The 26114-nt window shown below is 41.0% G+C and overlaps 1 protein-coding gene across 6 annotated transcripts; it reads left to right on the top strand.

Annotated features, from left to right (window-relative positions):
- Positions 1 to 49: 49 nt before the first annotated feature.
- Positions 50 to 24678, top strand: LOC307099585 (bromodomain-containing protein 8). Of its 6 annotated transcripts, none has more exons than XM_079771324.1 (22): positions 50 to 373; positions 1325 to 1421; positions 8976 to 9045; positions 9634 to 9683; positions 9897 to 10019; positions 10610 to 10690; positions 11126 to 11190; positions 12630 to 12766; positions 13299 to 13517; positions 13907 to 14051; positions 15107 to 15316; positions 15709 to 15989; positions 16335 to 16787; positions 17083 to 17176; positions 17379 to 17425; positions 18189 to 18403; positions 18765 to 18857; positions 19049 to 19117; positions 19503 to 19680; positions 20569 to 20673; positions 22640 to 22684; positions 24312 to 24678. In XM_079771324.1, exons 1-22 carry the CDS (start codon positions 355 to 357, stop codon positions 24369 to 24371), a joined length of 2856 nt encoding a protein of 951 aa, XP_079627450.1. In that variant the 5' UTR covers positions 50 to 354; the 3' UTR covers positions 24372 to 24678. The 6 variants fall into 6 exon arrangements, with proteins under 6 accessions (XP_079627450.1, XP_079627451.1, XP_079627447.1 ...); XM_079771326.1 differs by lacking the exons at positions 22640 to 22684; positions 24312 to 24678 and adding exons at positions 4110 to 4235; positions 20882 to 22627 and having other exon boundaries at positions 356 to 373; XM_079771325.1 differs by lacking the exon at positions 22640 to 22684.
- The last annotated feature ends 1436 nt before the right edge of the window (positions 24679 to 26114 follow it).

Here is a 26114-nt window from a genome sequence, read left to right as displayed (position 1 = left end):
GTTCCGGGTTGACCTTTCCCTTTCTAATGTGCGTCCGGGTTACCAACTGTCGGAGTTTGGAGTTGAGAACCGTGGGATTCTTCCCGCTTAATACTTTTCCTTGAACCCTAAGCATTTATTTCCCACGAACGCTAAAGGAAATCCTGAGGTTTCAGCCCTCATCCTTTGTCCTTGAGCACGTTCCTTCTCAGGAGCGCAAAAGAGAGCTGGTTTCAGACGCTTGTTCGTCTTGGGGCAGGAGACTACATTTCCCAGGAGACACACGAACAAACGCCCCAACTATTTCCCAGACTCCCCCACGTTTCGGCCCTTACAAAGCGGTCTTCCCTTGGGGGTTGAAGACTTCGGGCCAAGATGGCGACAGGGACGGGCAGTAAGTATCTGTGCTGTTTTGCGTGGAAAGCTTTTGTAGAGCCGAGGCCGGGCACCGGGTTTCTGTCACACGCTTGAGGAGTGGGAAACAATGATTTGCCTGAGAGCCCAGAGTCTTCAGAGACTTTCGCTCGACGGCGTCGTGGAAGGCCAGTGTTTGGGGGTCGAAAAGTGTAGGGTCTTGTGTCTTAGGGCGGCCGCGGAGATTTGAAAGAAGCAGCTCAGCAAATCCTTGCGTGTTTGGGAACTGTGTGGAGTGAATGATAAAGCTGCCCTAGAGACTCGGCGTGCAGACTAAGACGTGTTGTGAGCCATACCGAGTGGCCAGCATCTCAAAGAGCCATTCACACTCGGACCAACGTTTGTGGGCTCCTACTCTCTGACACAGAGAAATAGGATATTTTAACCGTGAGCTTTTTCTGCCACCAGGGAGATTTCGTCTCTTGCACCTCAGCCATTTTCCTCTGTTTTGTGGACTGACAAGATCTTTTAGGCCCGACGACTCAAGGGGGGTGGGGTGGGGAGATTCTGAAAACAGTAAACAAGTTGATGCTTAGAAGGAGGCGGTGCAGTAAGGGGGTGGCTACTTGGAATCCTGAGAAATGAAATAAGTCCTGGAGTTCAAATTGGGATAAAGTATGTATTATTAAAACGGCTTTTTGGGAGAACTGCTTTATCTTAATCTGACATTGTTTTTTATTTATTTTTTATAAAGCAGAGTAGTCATGAAGAAATTAAATATTTTACCAGATACTCATTGCAATTCGCACGCAATGAATAGGTACCACCCATCGAGTGGTGATATTTTACTAGCGAGGTGAAAATCAAGATTTGGTGATAGAGTTCACTTTGTCCTTACAAGCTGGGATGTTTTGTATTAGGCTTTTAGACCTCCCTTTGGGGCCAAGAACTAGTGCCTCAGTGGTTGCTTCTAAACCTTCTCTCCTTTCAGAACACAAGCTGTTGAGTAGTGGCCCCACAGAACCATGGTCCATCCGAGAGAAGCTGTGTTTAGCATCTTCTGTCATGAGGAGTGGGGATCAAAATTGGTAAGGTATTTCGGATGTCTGGTTTCTTGGGTCTTCAAAATTGTTGCATTTTTTTTTTTTTTTTTACATTAGTGGATTCCTGTAATTAGTCATACTGACCTGTAAGCAGTATCCTCCTATATAATGAAAGGGTAATATGCAAATTGACCCTAATGGTGGGAAACAACAGGTTGCAATGACACACACTGACCACCAAGGGACAGAGCTCAATGCAGGAGCTGCCCCCTGGTGGTCAGTGCGCTCCAACAAGGGGAGCTCACTCAGCCACAAGCCCTGCTCACTGCTGCGAGCTTAGCCATGGTGGTGGGAGTCTCTCCTGCCTCCTCAGTAGCTCTAAGGATGTCAACTGCGGCTTAGGCCCGATCCCCTGAGGAGCGGGCCTAAGCCGTCAGTTGGACATCCCCCAAGAGGTCCCAGACCACAAGAGGGTGCAGGCTGGACTGAAGGGACAGACCTCTATTCTATATATATTCTATATATAAAAGCCTAAGCAACTGGTAGCTATGACATGCACTGGCCACCAGGGGGCAGACACTCAATGCAGGAGCTGCGCCCCCCCCCCCCCCCTCCATAAGTGCGCTCCGGCAATGGGAGTGCCGCTCAGCTGACCCAAGTGAGTTGGGCCCATGGCTGGAGAGTGCAGCTGTGGCAGCGAGCGTGAGCCTCTCCTGCCTTGGAGGCAGTGCTACTGAGCTGCAGTGGCAGGCCCAGCAGGAATGGGATGAGCTGGAGTGGTGCCCGCCCGGCTCTGGCTCCTCCCCGGCCGCCTGCCACTTCAAGCACTACTACATCCCTCAGCAGTCCAGCATCCCCCAAGGGGTCCTGGATTGTGAGAGGGCGCAGGCCAGGCTGAGAGAACCCGCACTGGGCCTCTAAGTTTCTTTTATAATAGCTTTATTAAGATACTAGAGGCCCGGTGCATGAAAATTCATACACTGGAGGGGGGGGGGTTTCTGAGCCCAGCCTGCCCCCTTTCACAGTCTGGGAGCCCTCAGGGGCGAGAGGTGACCCTGCGGTCAGGGGAAGACGATGCCCCATCCCACCTCTGCTGCTGCCATTGCTGGCAGCACAAGCCTTGGCCGGCCCTGGGCGGCTGGGGGCCTGAGGGGACTGGGGGACTCTGGAGGCATGCGCCCCAACGGGGCTGAGGGGACTGGGCGCTGCCATCTTTGAGGGCGGGACAGTCAATTAGCATATGCCCTCATTGGCTGTGGGCACAGCCATATTTGCAATGGTGTGAGGGTCAATTAGCATATTCCCTCTTTATTAGATAGGGTAATTTACATGCCATAAAATTAACCCAGTGCATTCACAGAATTTAGTATATTCAGAGTTGTGCAACTGTCAGTCACTGTAAAATCTCCACCTCATCTAATCATCTACTTTCTGTTTCTATAGATTGCTTATTCTGGACATTTCATATAAATGAAATAATTTGTGGTCTTCTGTGACTGGATTTTTTTTACTTAGCATAATACTTTCAAGGTTCTTGTATCATTTGTACTTTTTCTTTATGACTAAATAATGGTCTGTATGAGTATACCACATTTTGTTTATCCGTTCATCAGTTGATGAGCATTTTGTGTTGTTTTAAGTCGATATTTAACTTTCTGAGGAACTGCAAAATTGTTACTATTTTTTTATTGATTTCAGAGAGGAAGGGAGAGAGAGATAGAAACATCAATGAGAGAGAATCACTGATTGGCTGCTTCCTGCATGCCCCCCCACTGGGGATCTGAGCCCACACTCCAGGCATGTGCCCTTGATCGGAATCGAACTTGAGATCCTTCAGTCTGCAGGCTACAAAATTATTTTTTTTTTAACAGTGGCCCCACCATTTTATATTCCCACCAGCAATAAACGAAGGCCTAAATTTCTCTTTATGTTCAACACTTTTTAAAAAAATGTCTTACTGTTTTTTGGGGGAGAGGAAAGGAGATGGATAAAGATAGCAACATCAATGAGAGAGAAACATCATAGATCAGCAACCTCCTGCATACTCCCTTGTAGGGATTGAGTCTGAAACTGGGCATGTTCCCTGACCTGAAATCGAACCAGTGACCTCTTGGTTCATGGGTCGACAATTCAACCACTGAGCTGCACCAGCTGGGCTATATATATGGGTTATAATGGGCTATATATAAAAATGTGGGTTCAACATTTTTTGTCTTTTTTATTATAGCCGTACTAGTGGATATGTAATGATACCTCATTGTGGTTTTGATTTGCATATCCCTAATGCCCAACGTTGGACACCTTTTCATATGCTTATTAGCCATTTGTATGTCTACTTTGGAGAAATGTCTGTTCAGGTCCTTTGGATTACTTATATTTATTACTAACTTTTAAAAATTCTTTACCCTGGCCCTAGCCGGTTTGGCTCACTGGATAGAGTGTCGGCCTGGGGACTGAAGGGTCCCAGGTTCGATTCCTGTCAAGGGCATGTACCTTGGTTGCAGGCACATCCCCAGTAGGGGGTGTGCAGGAGGCAGCTGATCGATGCTTCTCTCTCATCCATGTTTCTAACTCTCTGTCCCTCTCCCTTCCTCTCTGTAAAAAATCAATAAAATATTAAAAAAAAAAAAAGAATTCTTTACCCTGGACACAAATCCTTGTCAGATAACTTTCAAATATTTCTCCTTTTTTGTGTATTGTCTTACATTCTTTTTTTTTTTTTTTTTTTTACAGAGAGGAAGGGAGAGGGATAGAGAGTTAGAAACATCGATCAGCTGCCTCCTGCACGCCCCCCAGTCCGCAGGCCGACGCTCTATCCACTGAGCCACACCGGTCAGGGCTGTCTTACATTCTTGATTGGTATTGTTGATTACACAAAAGTTTTTCATTTTAATGTGTCCAATTTATGTATTTTTTTTCTTCTGTTGCTTGTGTTTTTGGTGTCATAGCTAAGAAACGATTTAATTTTATGTTTTCTTTTAAGAGCTTTATAGTTTTAGCTCTATACAGTTAGATCCTGGATCCATTTTGAGGTAATTTTATGTATGTTCTAAGGCAGGGGACTCTTTTGCTTGTAGATAATCCACTCTCCCAATACCCAGTATTTGTTGAAAGACTATGCTTTCATTGAATTGTTTTGGCACTCCAGTATTTCTTTTTCAGTGTCAAATAGTAGGACTGTGGTTTCCAATTTTTTTGCTATTAGGACATACACTTTTTCATTTTTAACATTTCTCTTTTTCCCCCCTGCTTTCCCTCAGGATCCAAGGCCATTTTAATTGTCTTAAGCCTTATTACTATACACATTTGTGTTTACATGGTATGTCTCTACTACTTTAACCATTCAGATGAGTTTACAAAAGCACTGTTACTGGTTACCTTTAGTATTTCTGCCACTTTATCTATTTTAAAAATAACTTTTCAAAGATGTAAGTGGGGCCATAGCTGGTTTGGCTCAGTGGGTAGAGCGTCAGCCCTTGGAGTGAAGCTTATGGGTTTGATTCTGGTCAAGGGTGGGTACCTGGTTTACAGGCTGGATCTCCGGCCATGATCAGGGTGCATTCAGGAGTCAACCAATCGGCGTGTCTCTCTCATATCCATGTCTGTCTCTCCCCGTCCTTTCCACTCTCAAAATCAATGGAAAAATGTCCTCAGGATTAACAAGCTAACAGACAAAAAAATATCAGTTCAATTTATATTTGAGTTGAGTTATATTTAAGTTAAATCTGAGATTTATCAAATTAGTGTGGTTCATTTTGTCTTGGGGTTTACCATTTACTTTGATGCAAGAACAGCTGCTACATAGAATATCTCACACCTTTTTAAAAAAATATATGTTTTTATTGATTTCAGAGAAGGGAGAGGGAGAGATAGAAACATCTGTGATGAGAGAATCATTGATCGACTGCCTCCTGCATGCCTCCTGCTGGGGATTGAGCCCACAACCCGGACATGTGCCTTTACTGAGAATCAAACTATGATGAAGGGAAGGGGGTGGGTGGGCAGAGAAACATCCACAGCAGAGACACATCAATCAGTTGCCTTCCACACACGCCCCATTGGGACCAGGAATCAAACCTGCAACCCAGGTATGTGCCCTTGTCTGGGAATTGAACCCAAGACCCTATGGTGCTTGGGTCAACACTCCAACTACTGAACCACACTGGCAGGGACTGAACTGATTTTTTTAAACAAACCACCAAGGAAACTGGTTTGGAATACAATCTAATCTGTATATTTTCTCACAATTTTATTAGAAAAATAGCGTGAAAACACTTTGAAATTTTAAATTGGTATTTATTTTTTGAGGAAGTACTAAGACATAAGGTTCAAAGTTCAAAATGGTACAGTGTCTTTCTCCCTCATTTCCCATGTTAGCAGTTTCTTGTGTGTTTCTCCTCATTTCCCATGTTAGCAGTTTCTAGTGTGTTTCTCTAGGCATTAATTTTGTATATATGAACAAAAATATATTTTCTTCTTTTTAAGTATATTTTTTATTGATTTCAAAGAGGAAGGGAGAAGGAGAGATAGAAACATTAATGATGAGAGAGAATCACTGATTGGCTGCCTCTTGCACGCCCTTACTGGGGATGGAGCCCACACCTTGGGCATGTGCCCTGACCTGGAATCGAACTGTGGGCTCCTGGTTCATGGGTCGATGTTCAACCATTGAGTCACACCAGTGGGCATATTATATCTTTTAGGTCTTTGTATATCTGCATATCAGGATCTATCTTATTGCTGCTTTTTTTTAAACAGCTGCATGGTATTGTTTTTGGATATATCATAAACTGGTACTGTCTTAATGGACATTTGCTAACACAAATACAATCTTGTATAGTTATGTATAAGTTCTATCTAAGATAAACTGAAAGTAAAATGATTGGATCAAAGAATATATGAGTTTATAAAATTTGACAAATATTTCGAATTGCCCTACCTACTCAGAGATTGTTTCAATTTATACTCCCATTGATAATATACCAGAGTATCTGTTTTCTATGCCCTGGTTCATATATTGTGTTTTTGATCTTTGACAGTATCATAAAAGGTGAGAAATAGTTTTTCTATTTTCATTTGCATTTATTCTGTGATGAGTGAGGTTGAATATTTTTTATGTGTTAAGCCAATTTTATTTCCTTCTATAAATTGATTATTTGATTATATCCTTTTAATTTTGGGGGCTCCTTGTGTATTGGAGAGATTAATCATTTGAGGTGTGAGATGCAGCTTTTTGTGCCATCTGACTTACTTATGGTGGTATTTTTACCTTAAAACTTTTAAGCCCTCGCCAGGTAGCTCAGTTGGTTAGAGCATTGTCCCAATATGCCAAGGTTGTGGATCCCTGATCAGGGCACATACATGAATTATCCAGTAAATACATAAATAATTGGAAAATCAAATCCATCTCTCTCAGTGTGTTTCTGTCTGTGTCTCTCTGCCCCCTCCCTCCCTCTTTCTGAAATCAATCAATAAAAATAAATAATTTAAATTTTAAAAATGTGATTTGTTAATAATTTTCTTTTACAGCACTTGGATTTTGAGTCATAAATAGAAAGTTCTTCTCTAGTCTGAAATATAAAATAATCTATGATTTCTAGTACTTTCATGGTTAAAGTTTTTTTTTTTTAAATTTCTTTATTGATTAAGTGGTTAAAGTTTTTGAACATTTAAATCTTTGGTGTATTTAGGACTTTTCTCAGTATAAGTTACAAATTATGGATCAAAATTTATTTATCCATATAACAATGTTAAAATTAACTTTCCCTTTAAAAAGAGTTCTTTGATACTGTTATCCTAACATAAAATTTAAAAACTTTTTTAAGTTATGAAATATTTCAGCCTTATAGAGAAGTATGGAGAATAATTAATCTAGATTGCCTATGTACTCAGTACCTGGACAGAACAAATCTTAATATACTTTAAAAAAAATATTTTTATTGATTTAGAGAAAGAGGAAGGGAGAGAGAGAGAAACTTCAGTTGTCCTCCATATGCACAATGATCTGGTACTGAACCAGAAACCCAGGCTGGGAATCCAACTGGCAACCTTTCCATGCACAGGATGACAATCAGCTGAGCCACTCTGGCTGGGCCAAATCTTAATATTTTGTCATGTTTTCTTCTTAAAGAAATAGACAGTTTAAAGCCCCTTTACACTTTTTTCTACAATTTTTCTTGATCTCATTCCGGTCCAACTCTCTTCATTTTTGCATGTTTATACCTGCAACTTTTTTTTTTTATTATTGACTTTTTACAAAGAGGAAGGGAGAGGGATAGAGAGCCAGAAACATCAATGATGAGAGAAAAACATCGACCAGCTGCCTCCTGCACCCCCCTCACTGGGGATGTGCCCGCAACCAATGTACATGCCCCTGACCGGAATCGAACCTGGGACCCTTCAGTTCGCAGACCGACGCTCTATCCACTGAGCCAAACCGGTTTCGGCTATACCTGCAACTTTTTAAAAGGTTGTATAATTACTTCATAGCAGAAAATTGTCAGCTTTTTTAGTTAATATTATTGTTATAAATATCCATATCACCATATATACTTCATGGTTATATTTATGGACTGTTTAATATTTCATAGAGTTAAAGAGGCATATGGTAAAGGTCCTTTTGCAGGCATTTAGGAATACCCTAACAATTCACCATTTGGATCAAGTCTACACTGGACTTCTTTCTTGGTGCTTGCTTATTTTGTTAAATTTTTTTTTAATCCTCACCTGAGGATATTTTTTCCATTGATTTTTTTAAAATATTTTTTTATTGATTTCAGAGAGGAAGGGAGAGGTAGAGAGAGATAGAAACATCAATGATGAGAGAGAATCATTGATTGGCTGCCTCCTGCATGCCCCTAACCAGGAATCAAGGCTGCAACCCAGGCATGTGCTTTTGACCGGAATTGAACCTGGGACCCTTCAGTCTGCTGGCCGGCGTTCTATCCACTGAGCCAAACCAGCCAGGGCTCCATTGATTTTTAGTGAGGGTGGAAGGAAGGAGGAGAGAGAGAGAGAAACATTGACATGAGAAAGACACATTGGTTGCCTCCTACATGCACTCAACGGGGGCAGGGGAATGAACCTACAACACAGGTACTTGCCCTTGACTAGGAATCAAACCTGTGACCCTTCCGTGCAAGGGCTGATGCTCTACCACTGAGCCACACCAGCCAGGGCTGTTACATTATTTTCTTATATTACATTACTAGGAGCTGTATTTTTGGATCAAAAGAACATTTTTAGGTCTGTATTATATTATAAATGGCTTTTCAAAAGGCAGATCTTTTCTAAGAAGCCAAAATCAACATAAAAATATTTCCCAAATGAACAGAAATGATGCTTTATTAGGTTCTAATACCTTCACTTCACCCAGGAAATACATCACCTAGGAAAACTTTAGCAATGACTCTTTCCTTCTAAATGACTTTAAAGTCATGTTATTTTCCATAGTCACATTTTATGTATACCTCCCAGTGGCAGTTTTTTTCCAAGGTTTGTACTCCAAACATTGAACTGTCAGTGTACTTTTCCTCTCCGCCCCGCCCCCTTCTTTTTTCCTTCTGTTTGGTGTGTATTAAGGCTTTTCTTATTTTATAGGGTATCAGTTAGCAGAGCAATCAAACCCTTTGCAGAACCTGGCCGCCCTCCAGACTGGTTCTCTCAAAAAGTAAGTTTCTAAGCAAGTTTTAGAGCAGTCTCTGAGATGTGAAGTGGGTTCCCTGCCTTTTAATCACAAGGCTTTTATACCATGAAGAGGGAAAGTAGTTGAGAATACCTTTACATTATCTGTTGTTTGCTTATCTATCCACGTATGCTCATTTTACAAATTACTATTGTCAGTGTAGCATAACTGTTAAGAGCCCCTCTTTAAAAAATAATGTCTAAAAGTAAAAAAAAAAGAGCCCAAGCTTGGGAATTAAATAGATCTGGGTTTAGTTTAATATGACTCTACTTGAAAACTTTGGACAATGAGCTTCAGTTTTCTTATTTGTAAAATAGAGATAAAAGTTGCTTCAGGATTGTTTTGAAGATTCAACTGAGGTAATACCTATAAAACATTTAGCACAGTGCCTTGCATATGGTAACTACTCAGTAGATAATAGCTATAAATATTGGCTATTAGGTTATCTTTTTATTTTGAACTGATTTGATGCTAAGTAATTTGCTCTCCTAGAAACATTCATGTCTCCCTTCTCTAAACTTTAGTATGTTGAAATTTTTCTGGCTTGCTCATCTTTCACTTTTTTTTCCATAGCATTGTGCTTCTCAGTACTCTGAACTTCTAGAAACTACCGAGACCCCAAAGTAAGTACAAAACCAGGCACTCAAGCTAAATCTCTTTAGTGGAGAGTGTTTACTGAGGAAGTCTGGTTTATATCTATTTATATTACTGGGTGATAAAAGTATTGGAGAAGTTATCTGTGGTTAGGTGGTGGTTGAAAAGGCTCAAAGAAAGCAAGTGGGAATGGGAACAGATGTTCTCTTATTCAAATGTGTATATGTTTTAATTTTCCACAGACGGAAACGGGGTGAAAAGGGAGAAGTGGTGGAAACTGTTGAAGATGTCATTGTTCGGAAACTGACTGCTGAACGAGTTGAGGAACTAAAGAAAATGATAAAGGAAACTCAGGAAAAATATAGGTACTTTTCAGAGAAATGCCAAATGATTGGGGGAGACAAAAGAGACTGACTTCTAATACTGGTCAGGATTTTATTTATTTTTAACATTTTAATATATTTTTATTGATTTCAAAGAGGAATGGAGAGGGAGAGAGAGAGAGAGAGAGAAACATCAATGATGAGAGAGAATCTTTGATCGGCTGCCTCCTGCATGCTCCCAACTGGGGATCGAGACCACAACTGGGCATGTGCCCTTGACCTTGGGACCCTTCAGTCAGCAGGCTGAGGTTCTATCCACTGAGCCAAACCAGCTAGGGCAGGATTTTATTTTATTTTTCTTGATTTCAGAGAGAGGAAGGGAGGGAGGGAGGGAGGGAGAGAGAGAGAGAGAAACATTAGTGATAAGAGAGAATCATTAATCGGACACCTCTTGTATGCCCCCCCACTGGGGGCCCACAGCCTGGGCATGTGCTCTGATTGAGAATCGAACCATGGCCTCCTGGTTCATGGATTGACGTTCAACCCCAGAATCACACCGGCTGGGCTGGTCAGAATTTTTTAAGTAGCAGATTAAAAAACCCAAGTCTATCTACCTCTCTTTCTTCCTACAGACGACTGAAAAGAGATGCAGAACTAATTCAAGCCGGGCACATGGACAGCAGACTGGAGGAGCTTTGCAATGACATTGCAATGTGGGTTACATTATATTCTTCTTCTTATACTCCTTTCTCTCTCTTTACCCCCTTTTCTCCTCTAGTAATATGGCTTATTTTCTCCTTCTCCCATTCCTTTAAGACTTGGTGAGATTCTGGAAAGGGAAAGCTGCATAGTGGCCTGGTATTGGCGTGGGGGCGGTGGGCGGAGAAATGAGTTCTAGAAAGTAATGAGATGGAACATTTCAGTGTGAGAACATAACTTAGTTCTAACTTAAAAGTGGCTTTAGTTTGTGTGGATGAAGAACTGGTAGTTAGGCAGTACACTCAAAATTTCCTGTTCTGCTGATATTGATTCCTTTTTAGCCCTTTCATCCAGAAACTGCTAGCCTGGCAAATAATTTCCTTGTTAGGCACTGTGAACTGTGGAGGAGCTAGAGCTGGCTAGGATCTAATCTTTAATTTCCTCTTTAGGAAAAAGAAATTGGAGGAAGAGGAGGCTGAAGTAAAGAGGAAGGCTACGGATGCTGCATATCAAGGTAAGCTGAGCCTAGTGACTATTTAGTGATTGACTATACAGTATTGCATGCTAAAAGCAATTGAAAACTATTTTATAATGTAGAATCCACTGATTCCAGTTTACCTGCACACTTTCCTTTGTCATCTCTTTTATCAGAATAAAAACACCCCTTTGTTTTTTGGAAAGAACTCTTGGAAAATTAGCTCTGCTCAAGTCTCACTAGATCTGTGTCCTTTTAGGATACAAAGGCTTGAAAATAAAGATATTGAACATAATTAAGATTTTAGAAGTCAAAGGCCTATAAAAAGATTGAGAATATCCCAGGCACTGGATAGTGAGAGGAACTTAAGCATTTGTAATTCTAGGAATACATGCTCTGAGCTCATGAGGTCTTTCCTTGTTAAAAGCAGAATCTTTTTTTTTTTTTAATGTTTTTATTGATTTCAGAGAGAGAGAGAGAAACATCAGTGATGAGAGAGAAGCATCGATTGGCTGCCTCCTGCATGCCCCCTACTGGGGATTGAGCTCACAACCCTGGGTATGTGCCCCAACTGGGAATCAAACTGTGAGCTCCTGGTTCATGAGTTAACACTCAACCACTGAGCTGCACCAGCTGGGCAAAAGCAGGATCTTAATAATAAGTTGTTGAGGATATTGAGGGATGTTTAAACCACTTTCCTACTCCAAGGATCTTTGGGAAAATTGAATAGTTTAAATGTTTCCTTAATGTGCCCGGCTGGTGAGGCTCAGTGGTGTTAAGCTTTGGACTCATGCACCAAAGGTCGTCAGTTCAATTCTTGGTTAGGGCACGTGCCCGGGTTGTGGGCTCATTCCCCGGTGTGGGGCATGCAATAGGCAGCCAATTGATCGATCAGTGTTTCTCTTTCACTGATATTTCTCTCTCTCTGCCCCTCCCCCTTCCTCTCTTTCTAAAATCAATAAAAACATTTTTTTTATTCCTTTTTTTAGATAAAAAATTAAAAGGTGTTTGTTTAATGTAAGAATTTCTCTTGGGTAAGCTTTCTTGTTTCCCAAAAGTGTTACAGAAAGCCTTTTCAAAAATTTATTTTAATTTAGCACTACAGTTACTCAGAATAGGCCAAAAGAAAAAAACAAAAGCAATTCCATGAGTTCTAGATTTCATGAAAGGACCACATATGATACTATGTACATCGATTTGATGTGCAAGTGTGCAATAAATATATACATATTCCTTCCTATCTGCTTTATGTCATTCTAAAGTATCCATAGATCAAGCTGAGATTTAGAAATGTGAAAAGTACCTAACAGTGAAAATGAAAATAACAGACGCAACAAAGATAGCTTTCTAATCCAAACTCAGTGCTGTTTTAGTAATGCACTATACCTATTTGTCCTTTATTATATAATAGCCAAGTAATATCTAGTTTCATTTAGTTAATCATGAAGACTTAGAAATTGTTCTCTTATATGTTCTAGCTCGTCAAGCAGTAAAAACACCCCCTCGGAGGTTACCCACTGTGATGGTTCGATCTCCTATAGATTCTGCCTCCCCAGGAAGTGATTATCCACTTGGGGACTTGACTGCAACCACTATGGAAGAGGCCACCTCTGGGGTGAGTATATTTCCATATGCAGGAATTAATCAGCAAAGGGGCAGTAAGCCAGCAGAGAGCTGAGTGATGAGGAAATCACTTTTGGCCTGGAGGCAACTTCCTCTCTTGGTCTGAATGTCAAAGACTTTACCTTGTTCTATGCTCTAAGATAAGGATGGACCTAAAAACATTGAGGCTTTGACCTTTTGAGAGATAGGTAAAAGACTATGTCAAGAAATTGTTTGTAAGTGTATTAGTCCTATGAAATTCATGCTGAAATAAGGAACAGTTGTTTTGTAATATATAATATTGGTAGCGGATAAGGAGTTTGTATAAAAGGTAGGTTGGGTGGAGTGATTGGGTCATTGTGGGTAGGTGTAAAAGAAACAATTGTGGGGAAGAAAGTTGTGGCTGAGAGCAGGAGGGTAGGGGGTTTCTGGGCAGTTCCACTCAGGACTAAAACAATAATAGTTAGACACACTAACCCACCCAGATTAATAGGGAACCTTTCAGAGTTTGAGAAGTCAGATAAAGGTTCTCTGTTGTCTCTTAGGTAACCCCTGGGACTTTGCCGAGTACCCCAGTCACCTCGTTTCCTGGGATTCCTGACACCCTTCCTCCAGGCTCTGCACCCTTAGAAGCCCCCATGACCCCAGTAACAGATGATTCACCCCAGAAAAAGATGCTTGGACAGAAAGCAACTCCACCCCCCTCCCCTCTGCTGTCAGAGCTCTTGAAGAAGGGCAGCCTCCTGCCTACTAGCCCCAGACTGGTATGGAGACTTCTGTGGGTGTTTGAGAGCTGTGGTGATTTAATATTTTGGAAGGGAGTGCCTGGGACCTAAAATATGACATGGAAAAAAAAGATTCAAAAGAGGAAGAGATCTCCTAGTTAAATGTTAATTAAAAAAACAAACAAAAATCCAACACAGTAAGTTGATAGTACTCTTGGATCCTGAGGTATTTGAAACCATAATTATTTTGGTTCTCTTCTCCAGAGAACTCTTGTTACAAAATTAAGAGTTTCCCTTGGGTCTGAAATTATTCTCTTTGGATATTAACTTTTGTTTTTGTAAAGTTTGGTCAACTGCTGGAGCTTTTTTGGGAAGTGGTAGTAAAGGAAAGCTTGAGTGTAGCCTTCACCTCTATTCTTCCCTGATAGGTTAATGAGAGTGAAATGGCTGTGGCTTCTGGCCACCTGAACAGTACAGGTGTCCTCCTGGAGGTAGGCGGGGTCCTTCCCATGATACATGGTGGGGATTTGCAGCAAACACCCAACACTGTTGCAGCCTCCCCTGCTGCCTCAGGTAAGTCATCACTTTTCCATTATTTATTTTACTTTAGAGATACTGAACTTGGCATGGATAGTCCTTGGTTTCTAGCCTTTGTTACTAAGCAGTTGTTAATCCTAGATTTAAAGTCCAATCTTGGAACTATTTAACTGTTAAACCCTGTAGTGTCCCAGATTTTAAATCCATTTCATCTTCAAAATATTGATAGCCCTGGATGACCACAGCATAGATATTAATGAGAGGACTAGAGAAGTTAATAGTGAAGCTGCTTCTCTGGAGCTTGCAAATCAAGATTCCTGAGTTTATAGAGTAGAGAATTGAGATTTAGATTCAGGGAATTGGACTTGAGTCTCAGGCCTACCACATTCTGGTTTTGTGACCGTGGCTAAGTAACTTAACTCTTGAGCCTCAGTTTTCTCTTTTATTAATTGCAATGTTTATACTTTGCAAAAAATGTAGTGAGAATTAAATGATGTAGAAAATGTAAGGCAAAAAAAAGCCCTTTACAAAATACTAAACAAACATTGGCATTTGATTTTGGGTGGTTTATGGCACACTTAACTTTAGCAGAAGTGACATTTATTCAGACCAGTTTTTTGTTATGTTTAATTTTTTTCTGAGGAAAAATTACTACCCAATTTTCATATACATTGTGTGTTCTAGTGCTTTGGGTCATTCCTATCTTGGTATAAGACAGTGGTCGGCAAACTCATTAGTCAACAGAGCCAAATATCAACAGTACAACGATTGAAATTTCTTTTGAGAGCCGAAAACTGACTTCTGCGCATGGGCCACGAAGTTTCAATCGCACTGTATGTGCGCGCCCGCACGTGGGATTTTGTGGAAGAGCCACACTCAAGGGGCCCAAGAGCCACAGCAGTTTGCCGACCACTGGTATAAGATATTAAGTAAAGTTAGAGAAAGTAAAGATATAGGTAATGAGTTTATTCAACAGGAATTGCTTTCATCCTTTGAGATTAAAATTTTCTTGGTTGTGTCTTAAAGTGGCTATTGCTTCTTATTCATGTGCTTCTTTCTTACCTCATTTTGTGTACCTCTTTGTCTGTTAGGTGCTCCCACTCTTTCCCGGCTTTTAGAAGCTGGTCCTACACAGTTCACCACACCTCTTGCTTCCTTCACTACTGTTGCCAGTGAGCCTCCAGTTAAACTTGTGCCACCCCCTGTAGAGTCTGTGTCCCAGGCTACCATTGTCATGATGCCTGCGCTACCAGCACCATCCTCTGCTCCGGCTGTCTCCACTCCTGAGAGTGTAGCTCCAGGTGCGTCCCTGACCCACGCCCTGAGCAGCCGCTAGGTCCAAAATTTCAGTTAGAGGTGATCAAGAGCATCAGCTCTAATTCACATGCCTCTGTTCTGTTCCCCGTGGATATTTGTCATCTTTATCCTTAGAAAAACAAGGATATGAGAAGAGGTGGGTGGGCATTTATGTGTTGGGGGAAAGGCCAAATGTACACATAGGAGTGGGCTTGAGAATATGTTCTCAACTTACTTTCTAGATAAAACTGGGAGAAGAAAACAGGCAGATGTAAGAACTTTTTCTGAGCTTTAGTGTATGGGTACTTGGCATCTGTCTACATCCTTGATGTGATCTCCATGTCATCGCTTGGTTCTAAGGAAGCTTCTGAGATACTTTTCTCTTCCTGTTATTCAGTGAGTCAGCCTGACACTTGTGTTCCCATGGAGGCTGTGGGGGATCCACATACTGTGACTGTTTCCATGGATAGCAGTGAAATCTCCATGATTATCAATTCTATCAAAGAGGAGTGTTTCCGATCAGGGGTAGCAGAGGCTTCTGGAGGATCAAAGGCTCCCAGCATAGATGGGAAGGAAGATTTAGATCTGGCTGAGAAGATGGATATAGCTGTGTCTTACACAGGTGAAGAGCTCGACTTTGAGACTGTTGGAGACATCATTGCTATCATTGAGGACAAGGTAACTATTCAGCAACACCCAAAAGAATCTCTCATGGGTCATACATAGGCTTCTCTCCTCAGCCTCTCCTTGCTTCTCATAGTAACAATTACATAAACAACTTTCCTGCTTCTTCCCACCTCCATCTCTGTAGTCCCAAAGCCCTTTGGTGCTGACGTACTAGTTATCTCCTGAGCCATCCCTATGTTATTGGTTTGCACATGACAGATGCCTGTCCATTGATTGCTTCTACTACATGGAGAAAATGGAGAGAGAAGCTGCAGATTCAGGCCATCTCATTCGGTGCTAACAGAATTGAGGTAATTGGGCTTCTGCGACTTCAGCAGTGTATGTTTTATGGGACAGGTAGATGATCATCCTGAAGTGCTGGACGTGGCAGCAGTGGAAGCTGCATTGTCGTTCTGTGAAGACAATGATGATCCTCGGTCTTTGCCTGGCCCCTGGGAGCACCCTATGCAGCAGGAACGGGACAAGCCAGTACCTCTTTCTGCACCAGAATTGACAGTCAAGCAAGAGAGGCTGGACTTTGAGGAATCAGAAAACAAAGGAATCCATGAACTGGTAGACATCAGAGAACCTGGTGTTGAGATCAAAATGGAACCTACAGAACCAGAACAAGGCATTTCAGGGGCTGAAATAGTCACTGGGGTTGCTCCAGCCACATGTATGGAGCCACCAGAACTCAGGAATCAGGACTTAGATGAGGAACCCAGAAGTACTGCAGCTGGAGAGATTGCTGAAGTAGATGTTGCCAGTGGGAAAGGCGATGAGACTCCACTTACAACTGTAAAGACAGAGGTATTCACGATAAGGGCCTGGGAGGATGGAGGGTTATACCTTAGGTAAGAAGTGAAAGTTTAGGCCTCTGGTTTTTTTGTTGCATTCCTGAGTTTTGACATGTTTGATGTGTCTAAAGTGTATAGGTGTGATCAGTGCTATACATACATATACTTAACCTATATCTATATTAGAATCTAATTACATGGATAGGACTTGGAATTGCTTATATAGTCACATTATCATTGAAGAATAAAATTGTGTAAGCTGTAGTGATTTACCAGTACTTAGGGTGTTTGTTCTTTTTGGTCTTTAGGCATCCCCCGAAAGCATGCTATCTCCATCACATGGCTCAAATCCCATGGAAGATCCTTTAGAGGCAGAAACTCAGCACAAATTTGAAATGTCAGGTAAATAATAAGGCCAGGAAATCTGTATTCTGTAACTAACTTGAAATCATTTTGCTTTGGCTTCTGAGGGATTGTGGGTTGTGGGCAAGTAGAGGAGATAGGATAGGTCAGCATGCAAAGGAGAGCTGCAGGGGATTATTGTCCATAGGAAGGGGAAGGCTAAGGTGGAAAACTCTTCAGGTAGTCTTTCTCTCCTCTGCAGACTCATTGAAAGAAGAATCAGGGACTATTTTTGGAAGCCAGATAAAGGTATTTCAGACTTTTCTTTATTCCTCTTGGTGTGTGACTAGATTTCCCTATAGCACTACCTTTTTAATAAATTTCCGTAAACCCCCCTCCCTATTCTCTGAGATGAGACTAGTTTAGGAGTTGCATGGGGAAGAGCTGCAGTGGACAGTTAGGTGTAGTGGGAATATTATGGCAACATGTGCTTCCCATCTGAAAATTTATGAATATCATACAGACCTTTCTTTGCATATAATGCACAAAGAAGCTTTGATATATTCAGAGTGATATATCAAATGAATAGGGATATTAGAGATAGGGAGAACATATAAGAAATTAGGTTATTAGTTATACTATTCAGAGGAAATCATCCAAAGTTTTCTTTTTAGAATTACTGAAGTAGTAGTAATAGACTCAAATAAAGCGATGAGAGCTTGCTCCATCAGATAAGACACAAAATAAAAACTATTTTTGATAACTTTGTACCCAGGGTCAGAGTTCCTCTCAAGAGCAAGGGGAAAGAAGGAACGCCTCTTAGCTTAGTCTTAAGTAAGTAGCTTTTTTTGTTTCTTCCTTTTAAAAAGATCCTGGCTTTGTCCAGGTTCTAAATTACTTGATCACTCAGTGTCTGTAAGTGGATGGTAGGATAAGTGGTAGAGGGATCAGTGAGGAAACAGTGTGAGGTCATTTTCTAGAACTGATCTAACCCAAAAGGCAGATTATGTTTAATGACGCTTTGCATAATGACTTTGCTTGCATTTGCTAACTGGAGCACACTGTGTCTAAGGATGCCCCAGGTGAGGATGAGGAGGAAGATGGAGTCAGTGAAGCAGCCAGTCTAGAGGAGCCTAAGGAAGAAGATCAAGGAGAAGGCTATTTGTCAGAAATGGATAACGAACCCCCTGTGAGCGAGAGTGATGATGGCTTTAGTATACACAATGCTACTCTGCAGTCCCACACACTGGCGGATTCCATCCCCAGCAGCCCTGCTTCTTCACAGTTGTGAGTATCTAAGATTCTTCCTTTGAGGTCAAGGCAGTGAAGGTGAGAAGTAGGAGAGGATCTTTTCTTTCATCTTACTTTTTCATCTTCCCTTTCTTGGCCTGGAACAAATACAGGCATACCTCGGAGATACTGCGGTTTTGGTTCCCGACCACCACAATAAACTAAGTATCACAATAAAGCGAGTCATAATCTTTTTGCTGGTGGAGGGTTTTGCCTTTAATTTGTAAAAAATGTAACATCTGTGAAGCTCAGTAAAGCAAAGCGCAATAAAATAAGGTATGCCTGTAGTTGACAAGAAATAATTAGGACTTTTTTTTAAACTTATGCCTAGTGGAACTTCGGTATTATTTTATTTTAGCTCTGTCTGTAGTGAGGATCAGGAAGCTATTCAAGCACAGAAAATCTGGAAGAAAGCCATCATGCTTGTATGGAGAGCTGCAGCTAATCATAGGTGAGTAGGGGTTTTACCAGTTAGTAGGAACACTTTCTCCTACTCATTGTTGGTGACTCAAAAAAAATTTGAGGAGGCTTATTTGGGGCTGGAGGCATTGGCTCTTAACAACCTTTAGCCACTTAGGTCAAATTCTCTCACCTCTGCTTTGGAGGATAAGCCAGTAATTGCACCTTATTCTCTTTGGACAGATATGCCAATGTATTTCTGCAGCCTGTTACAGATGACATAGCACCTGGCTACCACAGCATTGTGCAGAGGTAAGCCATAATCAATTCAGCATGCCAACTTCCCTGGTTTGTAAGTGTCCAGTCTTAGTGGATTTTTGCTTTAGACAGTAAGTTTAAAGCAAATGTTTTTGATGTGAGTAAAGGTGACCAACTGCTAAACTGATTATTTCAGCAGCTAGATCACTAATGATAGTCTAAAAGAATTAACCCCTTTTATTTCCTTTCTCAATACTTATTGTACAGGCTGACTTTCATTTTTGGGTTCAGTGCATGTTTCAGGGTGAGGGTTTAGCGTTCAAGTCCTGGCAGCTGGGATTAGCAGGATGTATGAGAAGATCTATATGGTAATAATATATTCAGGGATCCAGTTGAGTCCTCTTCCCCTCTCCTGGATTTACCTGTTGTTCTTTTTCAGGCCAATGGATTTGTCAACTATTAAGAAAAACATTGAAAATGGACTGATCCGCAGCACAGCTGAATTCCAACGTGACATTATGTTGATGTTCCAGAATGCTGTAATGTATAATAGCTCGGATCATGATGTCTATCACATGGCAGTAGAGATGCAGCGAGATGTTTTGGAGCAGATCCAGGTACTTTGAGGATCCTCAGTTTTTGAGCATGGATGAAATGAAAATACTCAAGGGAATGATTCACATTGATGTCAGGAAAAGGGTGGCTTTTACTTGGAATAGCATCAGGCAGAAACACAGGAACATGAAATTTTATTCTTGCTGGGTTCATGTTAAATATCTTTTTATTGTTTTCAGAGTGGAAAGGAGAGGGAGAGATAGATAGAAACATCAATGATGAGAGAGAATCATGGATCAGCTGCCTCCTGCACGCCCCATACTGGGGATCAAGCCCACAACCTGGGCATATGCCCTGAACAGGAATCGAACTGTGACCTCCTGGTACATAGGTTGATGTTCAACTACTGAGCCATGTCTGCTGGGCTCATGTTGGTTTTGTAAACGAGTTGTGAGAGAATAGTCTTATCTTTCTTGGGCAAATTTCCTGAAATTTTAAAATAAAATTCTTATAAAATGATTAGCGTATATTTTGTATTACATTAAGTATAAGTATAGTGGACAGTCAGCAAATAGAAAACTTATTTCTAACCTATAAATGCATTGCCAGACACCCTTTGGGATATTAAACTTGAAGGGATGTGGTCTATCTCTGCAGAGTCTGCTAAATTACTTGGTGATCTTTGGTTCATCTAGTTTTATTCTTCCTTAGAGAATAGAAATTTTGATCCTATGTTATAGCAAAAAAAAAAAAAAAAAAAAGTTAGAGCCATTTGGCATTTTTAGATTCTTGAAGATGAACAACGAAAATTAAAAGTGAGTGTTCTAAATTTCTAGAAGTATTTGAATGCTGATTGCAAAAGGGTACTATATTTACAAAGCCTAAGGTGTCTTTAATTCTTCCCTACTGGATCTGGTCTCTAGGGCCAACTGTGTTTCTTCTCCCTACAGCAATTCCTGGCCACACAGTTGATTATGCAAACATCTGAGTCTGGGATCAGTGCTAAAAGTCTTCGAGGAAGAGATTCTACCCGCAAACAGGATGCTTCAGAGAAGGTGAGGAGACCAAGAAAGAGCCTGTTTGCCATTGTTCCAGTGCTAGAAGTCTGAAGCATCCAAAGAATTTTATGTTACGGCTTGGTATTGTTGGGCTTCAGTATTCCAATGGTGTACATACTAGGTATACCGGTTAATAATGCGGATTTTTTTCAATAGATGGAGTTCCACATATGTTGATATGTATGCTATTTTGTTGTATTGACAGCAAGCTTCAAAACTTCATATGTCAAATTTGCTGAAGGTGTTAACATCATCGATATTTTTACGCTTAAAAATGTCGAATTTCGTGCCAAATAAAGAGCATTTGCGGGAAGTTTTAATTCATTACTTTATTTTGAAGAAAAATGCTGCTGAAAGTTATCGTATACTTCAGGAAGCTTATGGTGAACATGCTCCATCTCAAGATACTTGTGAACGCTGGTTTAAACGCTTTAAAAGGGATGATTTCAATGTGAAAGACAACGTCCAGGCCAACCGAAAAAGTTTGAAGACCAACAATTACAAGCATTATTGGATGAAGATGCATGTCAAACTCAAAAACAACTTGCAGACAGATTAAACGTTGCTCAGCAAACAATTTCCAATCGTTTACAAGCAATGGGAAAGATTTCAAAGGAAGGAAAATGGGTGCCACATCAACTGAACGAAAGACAAATGGAAAACCGAAAAGTCATCAGTAAAATGTTGCTTCAATGGCACGAAAGAAAGTCTTTTTTGCATCGAATTGTGACTGGTGATGAAAAGTGGATTTATTTTGAGAATCCCAAATGCACAAAATCATAGGTTGATCCAGGCCAACCGTCAACATCGATTGCAAGGCCAAATCACTTTGGAAAGAAGACAATGCTCTGCATTTGGTGGGATCAGGAAGGTATGGTGTATTATGAGCTAAAACCAGATGAAACTGTTAATACTGATCGCTACCAACAACAAATAATCAATTTGAACCACGCTTTGATCGTGAAACGACCATAATGTGCCAGAAGACATGGCAAAGTAATTTTGCTTCATGATAATGCACCATCACATACTTCAAAACCAGTTAAAGACTCGTTAAAAGATCTTGCCTGGGAAGTATTAACCCAACCGCCGTATTCACCAGACCTCGCTCCTTCACAATACCACTTGTTCCAATCAATGGCACACGCACTTTCTGAGCAGCACTTCAAAATGTACAAAGAAGTGGAAAATTGGGTCTCTGAATGGTTTGCCTCAAAACAAGAAAAGTTCTATTGGGACGGTATCCACAAATTACCTGAAGAATGGGGAAAATGTGTAGCTAGCGATGGACATTACTTTGAATAAAGCACTTTTTAAAAAAAATATATCTTTATTGATTTCAGAGAGGAAGGGAGAAGGAGAGAGATAGAAATGTCAATGATGAGAGAGAATCATTGATAGGCTGGCTCCTGCATGTCCCCCACTGGGATCGAATTCGCAACCCAGGCATGTACCCTTGGCCAGAATCGAACCCGGGACCCTTCAGTCCGCAGGCCCTCGCTCTATCCATTGAGCCAAGCCAGCCAGGGATGAATAAAGCACTTTTGATGTTTCTCTTGAAATTACCGTTTTCTTTGATTACATAATCCGCGTTATTAACTGGTACACCTAGTACAGATCTTAGAATGTTGGTCATTTGCTTCCATCCAAACAGAAGAAACCTGCTGTGACTGGAAGGCCCAGTCACATGGGAGAAATTGTGAGCTGAGTGAGCAAATTACTAATTCTTCTGTGAGTGCTCGCAAGGTGGGGGAAATGACTTGGCTTGTAAAAATTGCAGACCATTAGTTCCTGTTCCAGAGGCATAATGGCTTGATTGCTTTTGGATCTCTTTCCTCTTGTTCTTGAGTTTTTAAGTTTTGTCTTTGTGTGTGTGGTGCTTATTTCTCTGTCCTGAGGTTTGGGGTGCTTATGGCTGAGAGTTTCTGTGGAACCTGATCAGTGTTTGTTTGTCCTCTAACAGGACAGTGTCCCCATGGGCTCTCCTGCCTTCCTTCTCTCTCTCTTTGTAAGTATTGAATGGCTGCAAGGGGTGGTGTTGCCACAGAGATTCTCTGCTCCCGCTGGGGGTGGGTGGCAGAGGGAAAGCCAACATGCAGACTGTAGCAATGTGTTGAACTTCTGTTTATTCAGGTCATTGAATAAGAACCTGTCTCTTCTGCATTCCTGTCTTTCTGCATGTGTGTGTGTGGGCTGGGTAGGGACTTTTTATGAGTTCACTGGGCTGGAATGAGGTATTGGTAAGGATCTAGGATGTACCGCTCCTCATTTCCTGACTCCACCTTTTGCCAATTCTTTTCTTACAAATAGAAAATTATTCAGAGAAGCAGCTGCTAGCTGGCTTTTGAAAAGTGTTCCTCATACTAGATACTCAACACACAGTTTTTATATTTTACCCTAATATTAAGTTGCAAGACTGATGTCTGATACATAAGCATTCAGTAAAATATAAGATAAAGATCTCTGTAACAATGACCACTGCAGATAATAGTGGCTGGTGCAAATAGTGATAAGCCTAGGAAAGCTAGCCTAAAGACTTTTATTCCTTCCTCCATGAATTGGAGACCCTCTGACTCTGTTATTCATTTTGAGGTGCTGAGACATGATATAATGGAAAGGGCATTAGGCTAGATAGAAAAACCACATGATCTTAAATTGACTGGATTATTTCTTGGAGCCTTGTTTTCCTCATCTGTCTGCTGGAGCTAATAGAATGATGTACCTGTCCAGCCTACCTCACAGGGATGTTGTGAGGATAAAATGAGATAAGGGGTATGGAACTGGCTTGAAAAAAAATTAAAGTGTTATACAAATACAAGATGGTATTTTTATTTTTACTGTTGCCTCAAAGGCAACTTATGTTGGTGAGCTCTAAATATTTGAGTCCTTAAATGTTAGAAATGTAAAAATGGCCTGGCCAAGCAAAAGTGTTCATTCATCTTGCCTACAGGCCTCAGCCTGTACCACAGACAGAACACTATAATCTCCGTTCTTTTTTATTGGCCTGCAACAGTGACTCTGGATCCCCAAGCAATTGGCTGGCTGTTACAAGGCTGGTTAATAGGATCTTTTATCTATTGAAGACAGCAATGTAATGCACCAGAGGAAGGATCTGGGCTGCAGGGAGAGAGCAGCAGATGGAAAGAAGTCTTCTGATTGTCCTGATCTCATGGAAAACAACTGTCAGGAGGTGCTAGGGAACTAGTGCCAGGGTCAGTCTGCAGGAAAGGCCTTTCTTTAGGGACCAACAAACAGCTGGACAGGTATGTTAGCTAAGAATCTCACTATCCACTGCCCTTTCTGACTCTCCCACCTTTCTTTTACTCTTCCTGTTCCTTTGCACATAATTTGGGGGCTGTGGAGGGATGACAAATAGTCATTTTGTGGGCCCCAGATGAACTCCAGCAACCTCTGGTGGGCAGGAGCAAGATACTCTGTACTATATATTCTCTTACAAACTACTACCAGGTGATTTTTACCACACACTATGGGAAGACATATATGCCCCTCGTTTCCTGGATTTTTCTGCTGATTCCCTTCTCCCCTAAGAAATCAAATCCCCAGCATTCTTGTTCCTTCTCTTATTTTTTAACCAATTCACTCATGCTCCCTTTCTTTGTCTGCCTGTCATTTAGGATGGTGGCACCAGGGGGCGCCGATGTGCCATTGAAGCAGATATGAAGATGAAAAAGTGAAGTCTCAAGAGTACCCTCATTGAGCTGAACCTGAAAAAGAAATAAACAAGTTAAAGTTTGGGCTTGTGGGCCCAGTTCCAGAAGTAGGAGTTACAGAAGAGGAGGCTCCTGGGCCATGTGACATGATCTGGGAAAATCTCAAAGAGAGTTGGGAGTAGCATAATTGCCTGTTTTAGGGCAAAAATAATGTCCTAATGTGTAACTAACAGATTGTAGCTAATTTGTACTGTCGTGTGAAGTGTACAGACTTTAAAAAAAAAAATCTGTGAAGTGTTTGTGTTCAAAATAAACTCTGAAAGAAAACTCGTCTTTGGTGTGTTCTATGTGTGTGTATGAAACCTATGATTTCTTCTGCGCGATAACTGTTTCATCATTTGTTAGAGAGGGAAAGTGGTCTTATAAAATGAATTATTCTGTTACAACTCAAAGAAGGTAAATAAATAACCAAGATTTAATTTGTAATTAATGTTTTAGAGCAGCGGTTACCAATCTTTCGGACCTCACTGACCACCAGTGGTCCAGAGATCACTGGTTGACGACCACTGCTCCAAAGGTTTCTTAAACCAGCAGTCGCCAACCTTTTGGACCTCGAGGACCACTGGTTGGCAACAGCTGTTTTAAAAGTGTTGCGTTGTGCAATAAGGACTCAGCTTTTCTTGAATGTTGGGAAAAACTTAAAGGTTTTAAAAGTTTTGTTTATGTCATTGCCCTAGATTTGAGCATAGACGTATCGGTAGTGCTGACCTTTATTTCGTTCATTTATACATAATACTATGCAGATGGTATTTCTAGGATAGTACTGTTTTCTTATCTATTTCTATATGTGGGGTTCTTATGTGTTTTAGGATTCATAACATTGCTATTTGAAGGCTAAACTGAGTTTAAGAGTTATCAAATTTATCACTTGAGCTTATTCTAACTTCTCTTACTACATAAAAATTAACTCAGTGGAAACTAGTTATGAGCCTTTTATTATAAAGAGATGGAGATTAATAGGGTATTGCTTCATACTTTGAGCCTTTTGAGAAAGATGGGTTTAAGAAAGATGATTAGGCCCTAGCCGGTTTGGCTCAGTGGATAGAGCGTCAGCCCAAGGACTGAAGGGTCCCAGGTTCATTCCAGTCAAGGGCACGTACCTCGGTTGCAGCAGGCTTGATCCCTTGCCCCAAAGCTTGTGCTGGAGGCAACCAATTGATGTGTTTCTCTCACATCCATGTTTCTCTCTGTCTCTCCCCTTCCCTTCCACTCTTTCTAAAAATAAATGGAGAATTAACAACAAAAAGATGATTAGAAGTCAGATCTTTGTGTGTGTGTGTATTTTATTTTATTGATTTTTTACAGAGAGGAAGGGGGAGAGAAACATCAATGAGAGAATCATTGATAGGCTGCCTCCTGCACGCCCCACACTGGGGATCAAGCCTACAACCCAAGCATGTGCCCTGACGGAATCAAACTATTATTTTCTGGTTCATAGGTTGCTGCTCAACCACTGAGCCATGCTGGCCAGGCCAGATCTTTTTGATTTACATATTTTTTAAAGTTTGTTAGTATGATAACAAGCTAAAAGAATACAGCCTTAATGAGGTGATGGGAAGGAGTTTAGTGAGTCCAGGAAAATAACTGCAGTATACCCCCAAAGCAATGCACAAATATGCATGTAAATAAGCAGTGAAGCCTTAAAAGTTGGAGAAGTATGGACAAGGAGAACCATTAAAGGGACAAAGATTTTGGATTGGTAGAGAA

Source organism: Cnephaeus nilssonii (genome assembly GCF_951640355.1).
Source record: "Cnephaeus nilssonii genome assembly, chromosome: 5".
Classification (NCBI taxonomy): Eukaryota; Metazoa; Chordata; class Mammalia; order Chiroptera; family Vespertilionidae; genus Cnephaeus; species Cnephaeus nilssonii.
Note: the sequence above shows the minus strand (reverse complement) of the source record. Positions and strands in the feature narration are given on the sequence as shown.

What these genes read in the sequence shown, in the direction of transcription:
- LOC307099585 (XM_079771321.1), top strand. An exon ending in GAAACTCAGGAAAAATATAG is followed by an intron (nt 10,020 to 10,609) that starts GTACTTTTCAGA and finishes TTCTTCCTACAG; the next exon opens with ACGACTGAAAAGAGATGCAG. An exon ending in AGCCCTGCTTCTTCACAGTT is followed by an intron (nt 18,404 to 18,764) that starts GTGAGTATCTAA and finishes ATTTTATTTTAG; the next exon opens with CTCTGTCTGTAGTGAGGATC.